The 16,770-nt window shown below is 46.8% G+C and overlaps 1 protein-coding gene across 1 annotated transcript; it reads left to right on the top strand.

Moving 5' to 3' along the window:
• The first annotated feature begins 454 nt into the window (after positions 1 to 454).
• Positions 455 to 7,372, top strand: LAMTOR2 (late endosomal/lysosomal adaptor, MAPK and MTOR activator 2). The gene is made up of 4 exons (XM_040412174.1): positions 455 to 613; positions 5,334 to 5,496; positions 6,400 to 6,489; positions 7,115 to 7,372. The coding sequence occupies exons 1-4, from the start codon at positions 546 to 548 to the stop codon at positions 7,169 to 7,171; spliced, it is 378 nt and encodes a 125-aa protein (XP_040268108.1). The 5' UTR covers positions 455 to 545; the 3' UTR covers positions 7,172 to 7,372.
• Positions 7,373 to 16,770: the final 9,398 nt, after the last annotated feature.

The following is a 16,770-nucleotide window of genomic DNA, read 5'->3' as shown; positions in this document are numbered from 1 at the left end:
CCCGAGGAGGAGCAGTAGCAGCAGCAGAAAAAAAGGGGGCAGTGTGTTTGCCGGCTATAGCGAAACACACAAACCCGCGCTTTGTTTCGGTTGCTAGACTCTTTGGCGACCTCAAGCGGCGCGGAGGACCCAGCGCAGGAGATGCTGCTGCGTCATGCCACACAACCACATGACCTGATCCCACCAACCACGGCGCTTCTCCTTGGAACGCAACCAGTAAACGAACCAATCAGAACCTGTGTAAAAGCAGCGACACGCAGTGTGCGTTCCAGGGCCTACGCTGTTGCCAGGGCAACGTAATCCTCCGTCCATTGCCTTTAGTCTTTATCTTACTATTGCAATGCACTTCTCGTTATTTCTAACCCTCATATCCAACAGACTGTCAAAGGAGTCAATTTGGTGGACGTAACAATTTCTCGGGTTTCCCATAGCTCTGGTTTTGGACTGCATTTCCCGTCGTGCACTGCGCGGGTGGGGTTCTTCTGGTCGCATGACAGCAGCACCGGCGACTGCTTTTCGTGTGGAGTTGCTGCAGGAGGATTATTATGTTGCGGCCCAAAGCTCTGACCCAGGTGCTGAGCCAAGCCAACACTGGGGGCGTGCAGAGCACTCTGTGAGTATGCAGACCCCTCAGCCCACAGGCTAGTCCTAATTCTGTTTCAGGCCTCTCTCTTTTACCATCATCTTTATTAAAATATAGCTTTTAACACTAGTTATACTCCAGAGCTGTACTCACTATTCTGCATGTTTCGCCACTTATGTGGTGTCTTCAGGGGGTTGCAACCTCCCGTTGTCGTGTGATACCCCCCGATGACATCACAGAGGCAGCATAGAAGAGCGGGACCACAATATCGGACACGAGGATCCGTGGCATTCTAAAAGCAACCAGCGCCGCACCGCAGACACGTGGGACGCCAAGCGGAGACGGCGCATCCACTGTGATACGGGGAAGCAGGAGGTTCGGTCTGTGAGTATAACACCTAGGCCCCTTTCATACGGGCGAGATTTCCGCGCGGATGCGATGCGTGAGTTGAACGCATTGCACCCGCACTGAATCCCGACCCATTCATTTCTATGGGGCTGTGCAGATGAGCGGTGATTTTCACGCATCACTTGTGCGTTGCGTGAAAATCGCAGCATGCTCCTCTTTGTGCGTTTTTCACGTAATGCAGGCCCCCTAGAAATGAATGGGGCTGCGTAAAAATCGCAAGCAAGTGCGGATGCGGTGCGATTTTCACGCACGGTTGCTAGGAGACGATCGGGATGGAGACCCGATCATTATTATTTTCCCTTATAACATGGTTATAAGGGAAAATAATAGCATTCTGAATACAGAATGCATAGTAAAATAGCACTGGAGGGGTTAAAAATAATTAAATTCACCTTAATCCACTTGATCGCGCAGCCGGCATCGCTTCTGTCTTGTTCTTTGCTGTGTGCAGGAAAAGGACCTGTGGTGACGTCACTCCGGCCATCACATGGTCCATCACCATGGTAAAAGATCATGTGACGGACCATGTGATGACCGGAGTGACGTCACCACAGGTCCTTTACCCAGGTCCTGAAGAAAGAAGACAGAAGAGAAGCCGGGCTGTGCGATCAAGTGGATTAAGGTGAGTTAAATTATTATAATTTTTTTAACCCCTCCAGCACTATTGTACTATGCATTCTGTATTCAGAATGCTATTATTTTCCCTCATAACCACGTTATAAGGGAAAATAATACAATCTACAGAACACCGATCCCAAGCCCGAACTTCTGTGAAGAAGTTCGGGTACCAAACATGCACGATCTTTCTCACGCGTGTGCAAAACGCATTACAATGTTTTGCACTCGCGCGGAAAAATCGCGCATGTTCCCGCAACGCACCCGCACCTTTTCCCGCAACGCCCGTCTGAAAGAGGCTACTTTCACACTTGCGGCAGAGTGATCCGGTGCCGGCAATCTGAATGCAAACGGACAGCATTTGTAGACGGATCACAAATGCATTGCTGTCCATTTGTGATACAGAAAAACGGATCCGTTTCTATTTTATTTTTTAGTTCACATTTTTACCGGTCTGCTCATCGGATCCGGTGTTTCTGCCAGATCTCTATACCTTGCGAAAAGTCTATACCAGAAGTGACGCGGCCGTGCAGGAATCAGCTGGAGGAGGGTGTGCGCGGCGACATCCACCGGCTTACCAAAGAATCATTGCAGCACCGCGATAGAAGTACTTCGTGCACTTAGGGGTATAGAGATTTTGCAGCGCAAACTGTTGCATCAGATCTCCCTACCCCTGAGTGCGCAGGCGCCTGGTGACCTCGGTATCCAGCACTCAGCTCTGCGGTAAGGATGAACTGCAACTGATGATGTGGGGGCGCCTGCGCACTCAGGGGTAGGGAGATCTGATGCAACATTTTGCGCTGCAAAATCTCTATACCCCTAAGTGCACGAAGTACTTCTATCGCGGCGCTGCAATGATTCTTTGGTAAGCCGGTGGATGTCGCCGCGCACACCCTCCTCCAGCTGATTTCCAGTGCGGCCTCGTCACTTCCGTTATAGACTTTTCGCAAGGTATAGAGATCTGGCAGAACACCGGCACTAATACATTCCTACGGCAAGTGTTCCGTTTTTTTGGCCGGAGATAAAACCGTAGCATGCTGCGGTATTACCTCCGTCCTGATCAGTCAAAAAGACGGAACTGAAGACGTCCTGATGCACCCTGTACGGATTACTCTCCATTCAGAATGCATGGGGATAAAACTGATCAGTTCTTTTCCGGTATTGAGCCCCTAGGACGGAACTCGGCGCCGGAAAAGCAAACCGCTAGTGTGAATGTAGCCTAACGCTCTAACAGAAGACCTACTCCAGGTAAAGTTCAATTATTACTAAGAAAGAAAGCTACATTGTATACAAGAAGTATTGGAAGAACACTCGGTACAACAAACCATTACATACAGTCATGAATGGGATTGAACAAGTCAGTATCCGTAATAGGGCTGCAACGATTAATCGACATTATCGATAATATACGGTAACTGGATTCGTTGTCAATGAATCCCGTTATCGAATAATCGTCCGATTCATTGCTATGCGGGCGGTCAGGCGCTATGCCTGCGGGTCCTTGAACTTTAAATCACTGCATCTTTATTACCTTACAATGAAGCTCCAGTAACAGGCAGAGCGGGCGGTGGTGTAACGTCACTTACTCACGTGACGCACATGCTCCGCCTCCTTCATTCATAAAGTGGGAGGAGCAGACGTGTCACGTGAGTAAGTGACGTTACGCCACCGCCCGCTCTGCCTGTTACTGGAGCTTCATTGTAAGGTAATAAAGATGCAGTGATTTAAAGTAAAGGTTACTGCCGGTTAAGGAATACTGCTGTGAGCAGCGGGGCTGGGGCTGTTATGGGAGGGGGATCTGTGGATGGCACTGTTATGGGGGGATCTGTGGATGGCACTGTTATGGGGGGATCTGTGGATGGCAATGTTATGGGGGGATCTGTGGATGGCACTGTTATAGGGGGATCTGTGGATGGCACTGTTATGGGGGGATCTGTGGATGGCACTGTTATGGGGGGATCTGTGGATGGCACTGTTATGGGGGGATCTGTGGATGGCAATGTTATGGGGGGATCTGTGGATGGCAATGTTATGGGGGGATCTGTGGATGGCAATGTTATGGGGGGATCTGTGGATGGCAATGTTATGGGGGGATCTGTGGATGGCACTGTTATGGGGGGATCTGTGGATGGCACTGTTATGGGGGGATCTGTGGATGGCAATGTTATGGGGGGATCTGTGGATGGCACTGTTATGGGGGGATCTGTGGTACATCCGACCGGCACACTGGGTACATCCGACCGGCACACTGGGTACATCCAACCGGCACACTGGGTACATCCGACCGGCACACTGGGTACATCCGACCGGCACACTGGGTACATCCGACCGGCACACTGGGTACATCCGACCGGCACACTGGGTACACCCGACCGGCACACTGGGTACACCCGACCGGCACACTGGGTACACCCGACCGGCACACTGGGTACACCCGACCGGCACACTGGGTACACCCGACCGGCACACTGGGTACACCCGACCGGCACACTGGGTACACCCGACCGGCACACTGGGTACACCCGACCGGCACACTGGGTACACCCGACCGGCACACTGGGTACACCCGACCGGCACACTGGGTACACCCGACCGGCACACTGGGTACACCCGACCGGCACACTGGGTACACCCGACCGGCACACTGGGTACACCCGACCGGCACACTGGGTACACCCGACCGGCACACTGGGTACACCCGACCGGCACACTGGGTACACCCGACCGGCACACTGGGTACACCCGACCGGCACACTGGGTACACCCGACCGGCACACTGGGTACACCCGACCGGCACACTGGGTACACCCGACCGGCACACTGGGTACACCCGACCGGCACACTGGGTACACCCGACCGGCACACTGGGTACACCCGACCGGCACACTGGGTACACCCGACCGGCACACTGGGTACACCCGACCGGCACACTGGGTACACCCGACCGGCACACTGGGTACACCCGACCGGCACACTGGGCACATCTGGCCGAACAATAGAGGCCAAGTCTTGATGCCAATCCAATGTTATCACATCCACATCCATTGATCTTCCTACCATTTGATTTATTTTATTCATTTATTTATTGCTTAACATTTGGTAAATATTTTTTTTTATTTTTTAAATCCAGTTCCATATGTGCGAGCGCCTGTTAATATTCTAGGATTTGGAAATAATCTAGCTCGACGGAGCCGGGAAAGTGACCGTTGTAACAAAGCGAATCCAATAGTGTAACGAAGTATGTTACTACAGGGAAGGCTCTTCAGTGCATCCGGGATTACCATAGCGGTGTTGTGCGAGACCGAACACGACCGCCGCAAACGAGATCCATGGGAAGAAAATGACATCAAACACTAGAGTTTTTTGTATTTTTGTTTAAACCACTAAAGGCTTTAATGAATGCAGTAAAAGCTATATTTTAGGCCTAAAACAGAATTTGGAATAAAGATATTCTGGGCCAATAAGGGTCCTTCATCTGCCCGTGCTCTCTGTTATCAGCCATTTTTTGAGCTTGTGCGCAGGAGAATTTCTTCCCCCCCTTCCCTCGTGTCTGCTGTGGGCAGGAGAATCTCGCCCCCTCCTGATATGTTTTATCCTGGATATATTCCACTGTGATATGTAGATATCCATTTCACATCAATATTCATGCAGGTTCTCATTAACTGTTTCGATGCCAGTCAGGGTTTTGTGTCCCTTTAACAGTTTTTGTTGTACCCCCCCCCCGCAGGCTCCTGAACAATGAAGGCTCTCTACTTGCATATTCTGGCTATGGTGACACAGATGCCCGAGTTACAGCTGCTATTGCTAGCAACATTTGGGCTGCCTATGATAAAAACGGATATCAGGCATTCAACGAGGACCATCTTAAATTCATCCTTATGGACTGTATGGTAGGTGTTATTAAAGGGGGCACCCCGATGTGGAGATGCATCCATCCAACGCCCAGCGAGTGTTGCCCCATTAATTAGAATGGGTATCAGATGGTTGCCTTGGTAACTGTCCGATTCAACGTGGCCCACCCACCTCATAGAGATTGAGGGTCTTCCTAATTATCCCTCCCAGAGCAGTTGAATTGGATGCCATGCAATTCTTCATTTTATTTCCCCCACCTAGGGCGGCCCTAAACAGACAGTCCCTTTAAATGGGCTGCTCAGGAATTAGAAAAACATGGCTGCTTTCTTGCCGAAAACAGCGCCACACCCCCGTGTGTGTGCGGGTTGTGCTAGGTATGAAGTGAATGGAGCTGAGCTGCAATACCACACATGACCTGTGGACAAGTGTGGCACTGTTTCTGCAAAAAAAAAAAAAAAAACATGCTTTTTCTAATTTTGGAAGATAGATAAGCGCCCGCCGGCCCTGTAGTAAGTGAGTAAAAGGTCATACAAGCTGATCATTGGGGTGCACTATGTTTTGAAGGGGTTGTCCAAACCTTCCTCCAAGGCCGGACCTGCAAAGGGAAGTTTTAATCACCTGGTGGGGGAGTAATGCCAAAGTCTCCCAAAAGGGGGCCAACCCCTTTTAGGGCATATGTGGTCACCCGCTAGAACAGGGGCTGCACATCAGTGACTGTGAGAGCCAAGAGGAGGAGATGTCAATTGTATTTCTCCATTTAGTAATGGGCTTGTGCTTCTACACAGCATCCAATCTGAACAAGAAGAGCTGCAGTGTAAAGCATGAGGGACTAGTGACAATGCCGCTAAATGGGAGTCATTGATGGTAGTCGGAGCTTGGGGATGATAAAAAATGGTCTCCGTCCTCGACTGTACCCCATATCTTATTGATTCCTCCCACAGGAAGGTCGCGTTGCGATTACAAGAGTGTCAAACCTGCTGCTGTGCATGTATGCCAAAGAGACTGTCGGATTTGGCATGTTGAAAGCAAAGGTGAGTGACCATCCTTAACTCCTGCCCGTCCAGCTTCTGGATAGAATCGAGAAGGTTTCCATTCACGGACAGGAAGCATAGATCTTGCAAAATGGTTAGAATCTGGAAATAAAAAAATCTAATCTGGATAGAATTGGGAAGGTTTCTATTCACTTACAGGAAGCAGAGCTCTTGCAAAATGGTTGGCATATGGAAATAAAAAATTCTAATCCGGATAGAATTGGGAAGGTTTCTATTCGCTTACAGGAAGCAGAGATCTTGCAAAATGGTTGGCATATGGAAATAAAAAGTTCTCTTTTTTTTTTTTTTTTAAATACATTGTATCCGTTTTCAAGATCTCCGCCTGCTTTTAGTGAATGAAAACATTCCTATGGCACGCAAAGGCTGAAAAAACAGTATACCCCACATCTGAGGGTTTGTTACAGTTGTATCTAGCTGGAAAGAAAAATCCTCTGAGAGGTCATCGGCCCCAATTAAAAAGAATGTATATAGAAAAGTTCCCACCCTCATGCTTTACACTGCTGCTTACTCACATTGACGGGAGGAGCTTCTTTAAGGGGGTGGGGCTTAAACTCCTTTATGGAGACCTGCCTGTGTCTCAGTCTCTTCTTTGTCCTTTCCCTAGGCCCAGGCCTTAGTGCAGTACCTCGAGGAGCCCCTGAACCAGGTCTCTGCGTCTTGAGGGCTTCAGGACCGACGCTGGACTGTTTTCGTCAGGCCCCTCTTGTGGACACCCGTCCGTTGCTGATGCCGTGTTGTGATAGACGCTTGCGCAGGCCTCTGCCCGATCCTCCTGCATTTCCGCGTTACATAATGCTGATACGTTTCCTGTGTTTCCCGTGTGTCCTGGCCAATTAAAGGATGTGGACGGAGGAACCCCGGCTATCGCTAGTGATGCTTCTTATTTCACCGTTATGAGGGCTCCAGTGACTAAATATGGAGTCCCTGGGGCGAGGCCACCGATAGGCATCTTTGCTCAGTGCCGTCACGGGAGCCTACCATGGTAAATGGGGTGACCGGTCATGGCCAAAGAGTAGGGTCCCCCATTTTGATTTTGCCACCCGTCATAGAACCTCCCTTCAGCAGTACCCTTCTTCAACACAAGGTGGCAGCACACCTTTTAGACAACCTGCGCCAATCTAAAAAGTTCTCGTAAAAAGCTGGGGGCGCTAAGAGCAGCTTCTATATGGTCCATTTTTTTTCCTCCCCCCCCTGTTCTTAACCTTATAGGCATTTTTGGGAAAATTTTCCCCCATGACCAACCCCAATATCACTACATCGGTGCTTTTAGCGAGGTTGGTTCCTAGTGAGTGGGCTCACCACAAAGGGGGGGGGGGGGGGGGCGGAGGTGGTCCTCAGGAATCAGAACTAATTTATGGGACCGGACTGTAAGAAATGAGTCCGTTCAGTGCTCCAGACTAAAAAAAAATTACCTGGGAGCCATTGGCTCCTAAACTGAAAAATTTAGGAGCCAAATAAAAAATTTTGTTGCCAAAAATAGCCTCATTCACACGTCGGTGATTGTGAGCCAAAACCAGGAGTGGAGCCTCCACAGACCTAAGGGAGAGATCTGCGCCTGTTCTGTGGTTACAGCCGCACCTGGTTTTGGCTCAAAAATCACTGACCGAACACTGATGCCTCATTCACACATTATGTTTTGGTCCTACGTTTAACGTACATGAAAAAAACGTATACTATAACGGACGCCTCAGACAGATGCCATACTGTGGCTTCCCTCAAGTTCCACTGTACAAAAAAATGTATAAATGTATGTATTTTTTTCTGGACTTGGGAAGACATGGTACACTACAATTTTCCCATTCTGCAAAAAAAAAAAAAAAAGTATACATTAGCATATATGTTGTTGTTTTTTTGTACGGATGCCACAGTATGACATCTGTCTCTGGCGTCCGTTAACATACAGGGTTTTTCTTTATTTGTTAAACGTATGACAAAAATCCAACACTTCCATTATATTCGTTCTGCTCATCTAACGGAGCAGAACAGCAGAAATAAACAGTGTGTGGTGTATGTAGTGCAGCGCGCGTGTGTGTGGTGTATGTAGTGCAGCGCGCGTGTGTGTGGTGTATGTAGTGCAGCGCGCGTGTGTGTGGTGTATGTAGTGCAGCGCGCGTGTGTGTGGTGTATGTAGTGCAGCGCGCGTGTGTGTGTGGTGTATGTAGTGCAGCGCGCGCGTGTGTGTGGTGTATGTAGTGCAGCGCGCGCGTGTGTGTGGTGTATGTAGTGCAGCGTGTGTGTGGTGTATGTAGTGCAGCGCGCGTGTCTGTGGTGTATGTAGTGCAGCGCGCGTGTCTGTGGTGTATGTAGTGCAGCGCGCGTGTGTGTGGTGTATGTAGTGCAGCGCGCGCGTGTGTGTGGTGTATGTAGTGCAGCGCGCGCGTGTGTGTGGTGTATGTAGTGCAGCGCGCGTGTCTGTGGTGTATGTAGTGCAGCGCGCGTGTCTGTGGTGTATGTAGTGCAGCACGTGTGTGTGGTGTATGTAGTGCAGCGCGCGTGTGTGTGGTGTATGTAGTGCAGCGCGCGTGTGTGTGGTGTATGTAGTGCAGCGCGCGTGTGTGTGGTGTATGTAGTGCAGCGCGCGTGTCTGTGGTGTATGTAGTGCAGCGCGCGTGTCTGTGGTGTATGTAGTGCAGCGCGCGTGTCTGTGGTGTATGTAGTGCAGCGCGCGTGTCTGTGGTGTATGTAGTGCAGCGCGCGTGTCTGTGGTGTATGTAGTGCAGCGCGCGTGTCTGTGGTGTATGTAGTGCAGCGCGCGTGTCTGTGGTGTATGTAGTGCAGCGCGCGTGTCTGTGGTGTATGTAGTGCAGCGCGCGTGTCTGTGGTGTATGTAGTGCAGCGCGCGTGTCTGTGGTGTATGTAGTGCAGCTGGTGTATGTAGTGCAGCGCGCGTGTCTGTGGTGTATGTAGTGCAGCGCGTGTCTGTGGTGTATGTAGTGCAGCGCGTGTGTGTGTGGTGTATGTAGTGCAGCGCGTGTGTGTGGGGTGTGTAGTGCAGCGCGCGTGTCTGTGGTGTATGTAGTGCAGCGCGCGTGTCTGTGGTGTATGTAGTGCAGCGCGCGTGTCTGTGGTGTATGTAGTGCAGCGCGTGTGTGTGTGGTGTATGTAGTGCAGCTGGTGTATGTAGTGCAGCGCGTGTGTGTGGGGTGTGTGTAGTGCAGCGCGCGCGTGTGTGGGGTGTGTGTAGTGCAGCGCTACACACATTACACATCTGGATACATTGCTGCACTTTCACCTTTGCGGTGCAGGTCAGACTGGATGTACGGGCTCCCCTGCAACTAGTCCAGCACTCCATTCCTCTTCAGCTCCCGCCGGCTTCCCCTGCTGCAGGGCGCTGTATGGCTCCCGCCCCCGTCCAAACTAACTAATAGCAAATAGGGTTGTTTCGATAACATAAAAAAGTATTGCGATACCATTCAATAACACGCGAAAAAAATAAAACACAAAAAAAGCGTGCATTCTGCATTTTAAAAATCACGCCGTTTTTATTTATTTTATTTTTTTCTGTTTCGGTGTTCACCGCATAGTAGATTTTTAAAAAAATATATTTTAATAGTTTGGACTTTTCGGACGCGGTGATATGTATTTATTTGTTTATATATTTTTTAAGTAAAATTGAGAAAGGGGGTGATTTATATGAAATATTTAGGTGTTTTTTTGTTTTTTTTTTACTTTTTATTTACGAACTACTAGCCTCCTTTAGGGGCTAGAACCTGGGATCTTTTCATCCCTTGTCAGATTCACCCTGATGGAGCTCTATTAGGGTGAATAGGACTTCACACTGTCCCTGCTGTCCTGTGCATAGTGCACACAGCAGCGGGGAGATTACCATGGAGGGCTTCAGTAGTGTTGTAGCTGGCCAGCTAAGACCTGTCCTAGGTTGCTAATATAGCTTATATGTTTATACAGCTAGACCTGCCAATAACCTTTAATACAGTTCCTATGTTTGTGTGTTAAAGACAAAAGCAGAGTTATTTACAGTGACTTCATGTTTGGATGTCATATAACTGTTATATATATTGTGTTCACAGAAGCAGGAAAAGATAATATGCCTTTAAGATTCATTATATAATGTAAGGTAAGCTCAATGGCACAGCAGAAACAACATAACGCATAGAGTTAAACTGTTGTTGCTAACCAGGAGTCTTGACCAATCCTAGCCAGCCTCACACAGCCCAGGAGTTTTGACCAATTACAGCCAGCCTCACACACAGCTTGTGTGGGAAATTCCCCTAGCAGGAGCTGATGGTATCATTATTCACCGGAGAAAGAAGCTGAACAGACATTCACTCCACTAAGAGCAGTGTTTTATGGAAGCAGAGAGGCCAAAATAGGTATTTAGAACAGTTATATAATGTTCCTACTGTTGATATAGTGATTAGAACTGTATACTGAACCAGTTATATGTGTGTTTACTTACAGTTCCACCAATTGCAAACTACAAATACCATACAAACAATTGCAAACTACAAAGTTCACAATTCAAATTTCATATTGCAATCCAAATTGCATACAACCATACCAGATCATACTCAACCAATCTGCAAATAGATACTGCAAATTGCGACCAAATTCAGCAAGTAGAACTATTAGTTAGACCTCAGATATACCTCTCAGAGAGATCATAAACTGCTGAAATAACTTAAAGTGAGAGTACAGATACTCAAGAGAGAAATATATCCACCATTTTATGTTGAATGACAAGATCGAACAGTTGAACCACCATCTTATGCATACCGCCATTTTGTGATATCTTTTCAACACGTGTTTTGTACATGGACTATCTGCTGCGGAGGCGGCAGTGTTATATATGAAGAAAAGTTGAAGTTAATAAAGAAGTTATTTCAAGCATTTGGTGTGCTCTTTAAACCTACTGTTTCCATAGAACGGCTCTAGAGGAATTACAGAGTAATAGACAGTCTGGTTAGACTAAAAGTCAGAGATACCAAAATTCTTCTAATGCCACAGCACAAAAGGCACTTCATAGTGCTGCGCCTGCCACAAGTGTCCTGGCTGCCATGGTGGCGCAGTGCGCCTAGCCCCTCCTCCCGCCCCTCTCTCTCCTCATTGGTGGCAGCGGCACAGGGGGGAGGGAGATAGTGACTCCTTCTCCCCTGTGCTGCTGAGGGAACAAGGTGCGCGCTGAGAGTAGCGCGCTCCATGTTCTCTGTTACTATGCTGTGCTATAGGTCAAATCCCGGTACCGTATCGAAACCGGTCCAAAAGTATCGATATTTCGATACCCGAAACAACCCTAATAGCAAAGCTCCTTACTGTATGGAGCTTTGCTATTGGTTATTTCAGGTACAGGCAAATGTCTTATCGCCATTTGCAAATTCCTGGCGTATTGGCGACCATTTTGGTCGCCATCTGGACCACTGAAGTTAATTTCACGGAATGGTCATAGGAAAAGGAGAGGGCGCTGCAGGTTATTTGGATTCAGGTATCAAACCAAGTTCTATTGGTGTATAGTGACGCGCTTCGGTAAGCGGCCAGGTCAGACTACCTCTATGGGGCCAGACCGTCCTTTGAGGGTATGTCCACATTTAAGCCCCACTCTGTAGTATATAAATGCCTAAACAATCTACATAACAAATGGAGTAATTTTTCCTTCTGCTGGTTGTCACTGCCCCTAACCGGTAATGGGGAGGAGGTACTTTTCTTACATCGGATGACTGTACAGAGCCTAGTGTAAAGATGACACTTCCCTGAAAGTAAATCACTGACTCTGAGCAAGAAGACTGTGTAAGATAGCCCTTGACCCTATCTTATCCAGTCCTGATCAAAAGTTTAAGACCACTTTGAAAAATGGCAAAAAATCCTATGTAGCATGGCTGGATCTTCACAAGGTTCCAAGTAGAGCTTCAACATGCAACAAGAAGAAATGGGAGTGAGACAAAACATTTTTTGAGCATTTAATTTAATGAAAACAACGAATAAACTGAAACAGGCTGTTTTTCAGCTGATCACAAGTTTAGGACCACACCTCCAAAAAACCCCTAAACCCCCCCAAAACAGAAATCCAACTTCCAAACATGAACTCCGTAATGAGTAGCTCCGCCGTTATTGTTTCGGCATGCTTGATGCAAGTGTTTCCATGAGGTGAGTGGGAACATTTCTCCAAGTGGTGAGGACGGCCGCACGAAGGCCATCTACTGTCTGGAACTGTCGTCCATTTTTGAAAACTTCCCTTGCCATCCATCCCCAAAGGTTCACAATTGGATTTAGATCAGGGGAACACGCAGGATGGGCCAAAAGAGTGATGTTATTCTCCTGGAAGAAGTCCCTTGTCCTGCGGGCATTGTGTACTGTAGCGTTGTCCTGTTGAAAAACCAGTTGTTACCACACAGACGAGGGCCCTCAGTCATGAGGAATGCTCTCTGCAACATCTGGACATAGCCAGCGGCCGTCCTGCACTTCCTGAAGCTCCATTGTTCCACTGAAGGAAAAAGCCCCCCAGACCATTATGGCGCCCCCTCCACTGTGGGGCGTAGAAAACATCTCAGGTGGGATCTGCTTGTCATGCCAGTAACGTTGGAAACCATCAGGACCATCAAGGTTACATTTTTTCTCATCAGAGAATAAAACTTTCTTCCACCTTTGGATGTCCCATGTTTGGTGATCTCTTGCAAAGTCCAAACGAGCAGTTCTGTGGCGTTCAAGGAGACGAGGTCTTTGAAGACGTTTTTTGTTTTTGAAGCCCTTCAGTCTCAGATGCCGTGTTATGGTTATGGGGCTGCAGTCAGCACCAGTAAGGGCCTTAATTTGGGTCAAGGATCGTCCAGTGTCTTGACGGACAGCCAATTGGATCCTCCGGCTCAGTGCTGGTGACATTTTTTTGGGTCTTCCACTTGTCTTTTTTGTTCCATAACCCTCAGGATCATTTAAGAAATTCCAAATGACTGTCTTACTGCGTCCCACCTCAGCAGCGATGGCGCGCTGTGAGAGACCCTGCTTATGCAGCTCAACAACCCGACCACCTTCAAAAAGGGAGAGTTTTTTTGCCTTTGCCATCACAACGTGTGACTACCTGACAGAAAATGACAATGAATCCACATCTTTGCACAGATTTGGCCTTTTAAAGGCATGTGGTCCTAAACTTTGGATCAGCTAAAAAACAGCCTGTTTCAGTTTAATCGTTATTTTCATTAAATTGAATGCTCAAAAAATGTTTTGTCTCACTCCCATTTCTTCTTGTTGCATGTTGAAGCTCTACTTGGAACCTTGTTAAGATCCAACAATGTAAAATATGATTTTTTGCCATTTTTCAAGTGGTCTTAAACTTTTGATCAGGACTGTATGAAGGATGGCCTTATGCCTATCCCATGCATGCTTAAACTCCTCCACTGTATTTGCAGCTGCCACTTCTGCAGGAAGGCTATTCCATGCATCCACTACTCTCTCAGTAAAGTAATACTTCCTGATATTACTTTTAAACCTTTGCCCCTCTAATTTAAAATTCTGTCCTCTTGTAGCAGTTTTTCTTCTTTTAAATATTCTCTCCTCTTTTACCTTGTTGATTCCCTTTATGTATGTAAAAGTTTCTATCATATCCCCTCTGTCTCGTCTTTCTTCCAAGCTATACAGGTTAAGGTCCTTTAATCTTTCCTGGTAAGTTTTATCCTGCAATCCATGTACCAGTTTAGTAGCTCTTCTCTGAACTCTCTCCAAAGTATCAATATCCTTCTGGAGATATGGCCTCCAGTACTGAGCACAATACTCCAGATGAGGTCTCACTAGTGCTCTGTAGAGCGGCATGAGCACCTTCCTCTTTCTACTGGTAATGCCTCTCCCTATACACCCAAGCATTCTGCTGGCATTTCGTGCTGCTCTATGACAAGGTCTGCCTACCTTTAAGTCTTCTGAAATAATGACCCCTAAATCCCTTTCCTCAGATAATGAGGTTAGGACTGTATCACTGATTTTATATTCTGCTCTTGGGTTTTTACGTCCCAGGTGCATCATCTTGCACTTATCAACATTAAATTTTAGTTGCCAGATGTTTGACCATTCCTCTAGTTTTCCTGAATCCTTTTCCATTTGGTGTATCCCTCCAGGAACATCAACCCTGTTACAAATCTTTGTGTCATCAGCAAAAAGACACACCTTACCATCGAGGCCTTCTGCAATTTCGCTGATAAAGATATTAAACAATATGGGTCCCAGAACAGATCCCTGAGGTACCCCACTGGTAACAAGACCATGGTCTGAATATACTCCATTGACTACAACCCTCTGTTGCCTGTCCCTCAGCTACTGCCTAATCCATTCAACAATATGGGAGTCCAAGCCCAAAGACTGCACTTTATTGATAAGCCTTCTATGTGGGACAGTATCAAAAGCCTTACTAAAGTCTAGATATGCGATGTCTACTGCACCTCCGCCATCTATTATTTGTCACCCAATCAAAAAAATCAATAAGATTAGTTTGACATGATCTCCCTGAAGTAAACCCATGCTGTTTTTCATCTTTCAATCCATGGGATTTTAGATGTTCCACAATCCTCTCCTTAAGTATGGTTTCCATTAATTCCCCCACTATTGATGTCAGGCTTACTGGCCTATAGTTGCCCGATTCCTCCCTACTACCTTTCTTGTGAATGGGCACAACATTTGCTAATTTCCAATCTTCTGGGACGACTCCTGTTACCAGCGATTGGGTAAATAAATCTGTTAATGGTTTTGCTAGTTCACCGCTGAGCTCTTTTAATAGCGTTGGGTGTATCCCATCAGGCCCCTGTGACTTATTTGTATTAATTTTAGACAGCTGACTTAGAACCTCTTCCTCTGTAAAGACACATCCATCAACAGATTCATTAGTCTTCTTTCCTAACTGAGGTCCTTTTCCTTCATTTTCCTTTGTAAAAACCAAACAGAAGTATTCATTGAGGCAGTCAGCTAGTTCTTTATCTTCTTCCATATACCTTCCTTCTTTTGTTTTTAATTTGGTAATTCCTTGTTTTAGTTCCTTTTTTCATTTATGTATCTGAAGAATGTCATCGCCTTTTTTCACTGACTGAGCTAATTTCTCTTCTGCCTGTGCTTTTGAAGCTCTTATAACTTGCTTGGCCTCTCTCTGCCTAATCTTATAATCTCATTCTCCGTTTTTTTTTTATTATAATTACTAAATGTTGTCTTTTTGTTTTTAATGATTTTGGCCACTTCTGCTGAGTACCACAGTGGTCTCTTCCTTTTTTTTGCTTTTATCGACAAGCCTAATGCAATCTTCTGTTGCCTTCAATAGTGCCACTTTTAAGTAGTCCCATTTCTCCTGGACTCCATTAAAACTGTTCCAATCTGATAGGGACTCGTATACCTCTAATCTAATTTTAGAAAAGTTAGTTTTTCTAAAATCTAAAACTTTTGTTTTTGTGTGGTGTGACTCAGTCACCGTGCTTATAGTAAACCACACTGGTGATCACTAGATCCCAAGCTTTCCCCTACAGTAATATCAGATACCAAATTCCCATCTTTCTTGTACAGTTCTTTTCCATTCCAACTAGAGCTAACAATGAGGCACAAGCCATACATTGAATTCTTCTTTTCTATCTTGTGTGCTTCATTTTGGCAACGAGCGGCCGTGACTATACAATGTCATTAGCTCAGCGTTGTCTTTAAATCCTGCTGGTGTGGCCTTGTTCATTGGTTTCAAACTCCATTTTCACCTGGAGTCACTTGATGCTCTGTAAATAAACCATATGAGGGTTGTCATTGGACTTACCACTATACCACCAGGGACATGTCTTTATGTATAACAAGTATTTAGGAATAGGCACTGTATGGAACAAGTGGCGGGGTAGGCGCTGTATAGAACCCTAGAGGAGGGGATAATTACTTATAATTAGTGCCACTTGCCTACCAGGGCACATTTATACCTTCAGTACTGGGCGAGTACCTGTGGAAGTAGATATATTGGTGTGTCACCAGGAGCTGGGTAGAGTTTGACCGCTGGTTTACTATTGACAGAAGACACCATATACCGCTGCAGCTTATATATACTACGGAGTTACCTGTATGCTCATCACACTATATAACAGTGCACCTTGAAACTGAATTGTGGATATACACATCTGGGCACCATACATACCAGTAGATCACCTGGGCTGGACACAATGTATATCTCTGGACATTCTATATATACCACTAGATCTCCAGGGACTGGACACTGTATATACAGCGAGGAACAGAAGTATTTGAACACCCTGCAATTTTGCACGTTTTCCCACTTAGAAATCATGGAGGGGTCTGAAATTCACATTGTAG

This window comes from Bufo bufo, chromosome 11 (genome assembly GCF_905171765.1).
Source record: "Bufo bufo chromosome 11, aBufBuf1.1, whole genome shotgun sequence".
Lineage (NCBI taxonomy): Eukaryota > Metazoa > Chordata > Amphibia > Anura > Bufonidae > Bufo > Bufo bufo.
Note: the sequence above shows the minus strand (reverse complement) of the source record. Positions and strands in the feature narration are given on the sequence as shown.

Excerpts from the sequence above, each read along its gene's own strand:
- LAMTOR2 (XM_040412174.1), top strand. The coding sequence starts at position 546 with ATGTTGCGGCCCAAAGCTCTGACCCAGGTGCTGAGCCAAGCCAACACT. Across the intron at positions 614-5,333 it reads GGGGGCGTGCAGAGCACTCT|GCTCCTGAACAATGAAGGCT; the intron begins GTGAGTATGCAG and ends CCCCCCCCGCAG. Across the intron at positions 6,490-7,114 it reads TTGGCATGTTGAAAGCAAAG|GCCCAGGCCTTAGTGCAGTA; the intron begins GTGAGTGACCAT and ends TCCTTTCCCTAG.